The sequence below is a fragment of the Pygocentrus nattereri genome, chromosome 27 (assembly GCF_015220715.1).
Source record: "Pygocentrus nattereri isolate fPygNat1 chromosome 27, fPygNat1.pri, whole genome shotgun sequence".
Lineage (NCBI taxonomy): Eukaryota > Metazoa > Chordata > Actinopteri > Characiformes > Serrasalmidae > Pygocentrus > Pygocentrus nattereri.
Window position 1 is genome coordinate 33,722 of NC_051237.1, and position 6,555 is coordinate 40,276.

Below are 6,555 nucleotides of genomic sequence, written 5' to 3' on the forward strand. Positions count from 1 at the left end.
GTTTATATACATATCTAAGTATATATATATATATATATATATATATATATATATATATACAGACTGTTTATATATATATATATATATATATATATATATATATATATATATATATATAAACATACATAATAAACAGTCTGTAGTAACTGATTTAGTAGGATTTAACATGGGTTTTAAAAACAGGAAATTAGACAGAGATGTTCAGGCAACACACTATTAATCATATTTGGTTTATTACACAAAAATATATCATTTACACCCACTGGCCTTTGACAAATAAGTCTTTTCAGCTTGTAAAATTGATGGAAAGGAGCTACACAGTAAACACACACATGCTGAATTTGGGATAAATGTAAAATAAAACTGGCTTTACAGTGTGGGGACATTTCAGGGCTATAAAATACCTTTTTTTGATGTAGTTGAATGCCAGTGGAGCTTTTTTAAAAATCCATACAGGTTAATAATTTAGGTAAACTCTAGGTCATATTTGCGTCTTCAGGAAATGCTCTTCAGAGCCCGCTGTGCTGTTTCATGGTGAGACCTGTAGGGAAGGAGGAAAGGAGAGAGGGATCAGCTCTCTGAGGACCAGAAATCCTGCTGACTGTTTTGTCGCATAATATTACTGGATCGCTTATGTGTTCTTTAAAGGTCCAGTGTAACTTTGTAACTTTGTGTAGCTCCATCGCAGCAGGTGGTGCTGATATGTACATTTCTCACCTGTCGTGGATGACCGGGAATGGGGCCCTCAGTGAAAGTGCAGGAGATTCAGCTCTCTCTGCGTTTTCTTCATCTAAAATAAACAAGCAAACAAACAATAAATAAAAAAGATTACAATCCAGTAAATGACATTTGAGCACTATGCATAAAACAGCTACATGCAGGGGTACGGAGATGCTGCCTAATTCTAATTCAGATCGGAAAGAACCTAAACACTAGTTACCTAGATAGCTAGTCAAATCATTAATTAATTAATTAAATAATAAGTAAATGCAATCACCACAGCAACTAATTCATAAACAGGTTGCATTATAAACAAATCAATACAAAAACTACTAAACAAGAAAAGTAGCTAACAGATATTGAAGTGATGGAGAGCTGAATGAATGAATGAATGAATGAATGAATGAATGAATGATCAAACAACCAAACAAACATGTGCGTGGGTAACTGATTTGATGAAGAATGAAAAAAATAAATGATATAAATAAATGAATAAACATCTCAACAAACAACCAACCAACCAACCAACCAACCAAACAAACCATTGCTTACCGCTCTGTTGAGGTCTGAAGCTCCGGGACGCCTCCTCTTCGTGCGCTTTTACGCATGGCGGCCTGTGTGTAACGGCGTGCGTAACGGCGCTGCGTTGCGCGTGCTGGCTGCTTTCACTCTCGCTCCCTCCCAGCATGGAGCGCACCCCTAGCAGAGAGCTCGCGCTGAGGAAGGCCCAGTTAGCCCCTCTGCCAACCTGGCACGTGTAGATGCCGCTGGTGGAGAGGAAGGCTGGGTGCGCTGTGGCTGATGGGATGCTGGCTCTGTGGCAGTGATCTGGACTCGTGGCCGTTTCCGCTAGTGACCAGATCTTTGGCTTTGCGCTCGCGGGCCTGTGTGAGCCCGCTGCTCCTGGAGAAACCTCCCCAGCGCTCTGCGCTTTGTCAGTCACTGGGCTCACTGCGTTCTTGGTCGCTGGAGAAGGTGATGTCCGTGGCGTCTGTGCACTTTCCCTGCTGTTTTGCTGCTCCTGCACGCTCTCCTCACTCAGGGCAGCTCGCTCTCCATCACCCTTGTCTATGTCAATGGTTTCCAAGTCGATCTCTTCCTCCTCTTCCTCTTCTTCCTCATTCTTATCCTCCTCCTCGTCGTTCTCACTCTCGGATAGCCCGACCTGCACGTCGTCTGCGCTGCGCCCCCACGTGACCTTGTTCTCCTTCTTGAGCCTCCTCCGGGCGTTGGCGAACCAGGTGGACACCTGCGTGAGGGTCATTTTGGTGATGATGGCCAGCATGATCTTCTCGCCCTTGGTGGGGTATGGGTTCCGCTTGTGCTCCTGCAGCCACGCCTTCAGGGTGCTGGTGGTCTCTCTGGTGGCGCTTTTTGCCCTGCTGGGGTCGCCGTACTGGTAGTGGCTGTAGGGGTAAAAAGCAGGCGGCGTGTGGAGGGCCAGGCCTGCGGCCTGAGCACCAGGAGAGTCCTTCAGCTCATACTGGGAACCCTGAGGGGACAGAAAAGAGAAAGGTTGGGAAAGACTGAGCGTTAAAACAAAGTAATAAAAACAATAATTAACATCCCGCTCTCTATTAAACATGAACGCTAAATATCTACATATATAAATCACAGGATCAACAAGACAAGACAGGATAACCCGCAGAACAATGTCGCAATATAAGACAACGAATCCGAAACAAATAAAAAAGAAATAATATAGAATAAAACACTAATACGCTATTTTTTATTAGATATATTTTGTTGATTATTAATGAAAACGTACTGAAAAAAGTCATTCGTTCAATTTTCCTGTTCCCAATTTGTACTATTACACGTTTATTACAACGTATTACACCACAAGTCTTGCCAAAAATGAGGTGAACTGAAATATAATGTAATAATTGCAGTGAAAAATGTTTTGCTGACGTGGAAATGTGCACATTTGGGTCCAATAAATTCAACGCTCATTATTTTGAATTTGTAAACCACTGACAAAAAGGTGAAAAACAGATATTAAAACGCCAGGCAGATCAATCAGAACGAGATACGGAGAAATTCCCCAGCTTATGCAGGTTTTATGAAGCTTCCTGCTCTCTAATGTGGGTGGCAACGTAGAGGAGGTCAGTGTGGCTCTCCGAGAATCGGCTCTTATTAAGGACAGAAGGAAAGAGGAGAAGCGAGGTGACGCGGAGCACGACGCGTTTAACACAGCGCTTCAGATTAAGGGCCATTTCTGGAGAGTTATCCACAACTGCTGTGAAAACAGAGGTGCGCAAATGCGTTTTAGCTGGACTTCAGAACAAGCGCAGGACTCGCTGCCAGGAGAGCTGAAAATCCGCTCGAGCAGACGCCGCTAAACTGAATTTGCACCGAAGGAGAAACGCGTTGCGCTAAACGAGCGTTTACTCAGCTGGAGTTAGAAACGTCTTCATTTATGGTGTTTGAACAGTAAATGTTGTTGGAAAAAAAACAACAACAAACAAACAACCTGTTCAAATGACCGCAGTCCCTGAACCCTCCGACGGTCAGTCTTTTAAAAAGGACATTTTTACGACTTAATGAGCCCAAGTCGTTATCTTGGATAGAAATTAGGCTGATTACACAGTGAAGCGCTAAGTTTGACTTTTATTATATTCATTTAGTTTTAAACTTTGTGTTATTTTTTTTTTTGCTACGTGAAAAGTTTTCACGAGCTGTAAGTTCTAAATGTGGAAGGTTTTAATTGTTAATATGAATTATATAGAGAACATTTCAGTTGTTTATTAATTGAACAGCTGCTGTAAAATGAGAGTTGTGCGTGTTCCACCGTCTCAGTTGCAGTAAAAAGTAAAAGAACTTGTAGTTTTTTCATTCTTGTTCATTCACAGAGTAAGCCTAGTGTGTGTGTGTGTGTGTGTGTGTGTGTGGGCGCTTTAAGAGTGTCTATGGTGTATAAATCTAGAATATTTAGATGTGCCTTTTGCTTATTGCTCATGTTTTTATTATATTTATTTGACATGATTTGAGTGTCTGTGTTTTTCAGGGTGTCCAGAAAGAACCGAAGGCAATCCGCCTTTTGGCCTAACTCTGGTGACACTGGTCACTAATAGGCACGATCCCCAAGAAACGCATCAGCATTTGTTGGTACAGCTGAAAAGGAGCCACCGTGGCTGAACTGGCACATTTACAGAGGTACTTGTTGCTGGTTATTGTCCCTGTAAATCCAAGCTGAACAGCACCGGGGTAAAAATGAAGGGTTAGTCAAGCTCAGTGACCACCAGCATTTATGTTTCGAATGAAAGACTCGGTGAGCACGTTTGTCAGCGCACTCTCAGAGATAAAGGCGCTGAACAGGTACAGTTTAGTCCTCCAGCGTAAACGAACCACCCGAGGCCCAAAGGTGCAGCTTAAAGGAGGTTTAAGGGTACATTACACGCACTTACCCCCCAGGAGGACTGGGCACATTTTTACCATAACATGACTTTTTAAAATAGAGAATAAGCAAATAAATAAAGAATTGGACTCAAGTCAGAATAGAGGCGATGCAACAACAACAACGACAACAGCAGCAAAACCAATAATAACTCCAGCAGACTTTGGTACAGTATATTACAAGCTAACGGCCCTGGAGATGCGCCTTCAGGAGATCAGCGCAGAGACAGTTTAGCTCCATCTCTTCTGAGAGTGTGTGCGCTGGTCTTGCGCCAGGCAAGGACTCAGTGACCCTCTGTGACCTGAACTTAGTAAAGACAGTAAAGCGGACTGACTCTAAAACCTGAGGCCATTGAAGCTCCAGCAGTAAATGGTCCCCGTCCCACATTCTCAGCCCCCAGAGCCCCTCTGCACTAAAACCGTCCGTCCTCTCTGTAGAAAATGACCGCAAGGCTCGTGCTCGGATGTCACGTGCTGCTCTAAACTCTGTCCGCACCAACAGAAAAGCCCAAACCCAGAAACTTCGCGCTGCTCTTTTAGACTGCCTCACAGATGAATGACTGTCCCGTGCGCGCGCGCGCGTGTCTATACCGTGGAGACCCTAAAACCGCGAGCTAAGAGAGAGGCGTGTGTGCGCGCGCGCGCGCGTGTCTATACCGTGGAGACTCCAAACTAAGAGCAACAGTAAAACAGCGTGCGCGTGCGCGCGTGTCTTACCATGTGAGCTAGCAGCGCGAGCTCGGCTCCGGTGCGCGTGAACGCGCCGCTGTAGCCGCGCGCGCTCCAGGCGGGCGCGAAGAGGGGAGCGAGCGCGGCGGCGCCCTCGGAGAGTCCGTCCGGCGGCGCGTGCGCTCCGTCCAGCCCGTAGAGGAAGCCCAGTTGAGGCAGAGCCATGTCCTCTAGAAAATTTAAAATAAAAAAAAAGAAAGAAAGAAAAGAAAAAACAAAAACAGCCCAGGAGAGCGCGCGCGAGGCAGGGACCGAAGAATAAACCCGCGGGACAGCAAAGCAATCCAGATGTGGCGAGCGGACGAGCGCGAGGATGGTCTGGAGCGGTGTGTGGGACGCTGAGAGAGAGAGTGTGTGTGTGTGTGTGTGTGTGTGTGTGTGTGTGTGCTCCTCCTGCTGCTCCTCTCTCTCACTCCGACTCTCTCCCTTTCTCTCTCTCTCGCGTGTGTGATGGTGACGGGTTGATTGGCAGGGCTACTTAAGCACGAGGCCCCTCCTATGCTGGGGGCACGCGATTAGTGCGCTATGTATGTGTATGTATGGGTAGGTGTGGGAGGGGGCTATGGGTGGGCGTATGCGTGTGTGGGTGAGTATGTATATCTGTAAATATGTGTGTGCACGTGAACGTATATGTATATGCATGTGTATGTGTGTGTGTGTGTGTGTGTGTGTGTGTGTGTGTGTGTGTGTACATTTGGGGGGTCCTAATCGAAATACCTTTCGGGACCCCCAGTGTTGCTATTTTGCTACTTTTTATTTCATAAGTTTAATAAATGGTATAGAAAACATGATCAAACTATATTTAAAGATATGGGGGGGGGGCATATAAAAGAGTTGCTATAATGCATTATAATGTTTGCATTATTTATGCTTAAGTGTTAATAAAATTATATAAAATAAAAAAGTCACTCTTGTCTACCTCACGAGTGTGTATATAAACAGTACTGTGCACTAGGTTTTAGTGTTTTGGGCGCCTGAGAACATCATATTTGAAAATGTGTCTCCCTGGGTAATAAGCAGTCGTTTGCTCAGACACAGACAAACCAACCAACCAACAAAACACAAAACATCAATATTGAAATAAACACAAACCACATCAATACACAAAACAGCAATGTTATGTGTTTTAATGGGTTCGCTTAACTTCTTTTAGGAGAACACAACTTTTACTGCATTAATATTTCCTTGCATTAGTGCTAATGCTGTATAACATGTTTATAAGCCAAATATTTTTATCCCAAATATTAAACATTTTAAATGATTTGCTTGAGTGTCCAAGAATTTTGCACAGTACTGAATATATGTATTCATGAGACCCCTTGTGGCTTGGGGGTCCTAAGTGACTACTTATGCTGTTAATAGCACAAAATCGCCCTGAGAGACAGACAGAGAGAGAGAGAGAGAGAGAGAGAGATGTGAATGTTGTGTTGAGATGAGATGACATGAGAAATTTAAAGAAAAAAATAAATGGCACAGATAAACTTCTTGCTTACAAATCTTAATTTTTATCTTATAACATTGTTATTACATACGTATTACAACTTTATTACAAAAAGTGGTTTTTTTAATTAAACACTAGCTTAGATGTTAGTTTTCTTTGCTGCTCGTGTGATCCCTCAAAGGCCCTGTCAGTTTTAACACCGACCTTATAATTCCACAAAAATGACTTTGATGCATTATTAATAAAACAGAACCACGTTGTTATCAGTG

At 43.7% G+C, this 6,555-nt stretch overlaps 1 protein-coding gene across 1 annotated transcript; it reads right to left on the bottom strand.

Annotated features, from left to right (window-relative positions):
- Positions 1 to 211: 211 nt before the first annotated feature.
- Positions 212 to 5,387, bottom strand: irx1b (iroquois homeobox 1b). The gene is made up of 4 exons (XM_017708639.2): positions 4,834 to 5,387; positions 1,273 to 2,212; positions 718 to 790; positions 212 to 541 (listed from the first exon to the last, which is right to left on the bottom strand). The coding sequence occupies exons 1-4, from the start codon at positions 5,008 to 5,010 to the stop codon at positions 496 to 498; spliced, it is 1,236 nt and encodes a 411-aa protein (XP_017564128.1). The 5' UTR covers positions 5,011 to 5,387; the 3' UTR covers positions 212 to 495.
- Positions 5,388 to 6,555: the final 1,168 nt, after the last annotated feature.

Excerpts from the sequence above, each read along its gene's own strand:
- irx1b (XM_017708639.2), bottom strand. The coding sequence starts at position 5,010 with ATGGCTCTGCCTCAACTGGGCTTCCTCTACGGGCTGGACGGAGCGCAC. Across the intron at positions 2,213-4,833 it reads TCGCGCTGCTAGCTCACATG|GGTTCCCAGTATGAGCTGAA; the intron begins GTAAGACACGCG and ends CTGTCCCCTCAG. Across the intron at positions 791-1,272 it reads CTTCAGACCTCAACAGAGCG|ATGAAGAAAACGCAGAGAGA; the intron begins GTAAGCAATGGT and ends TGTTTATTTTAG.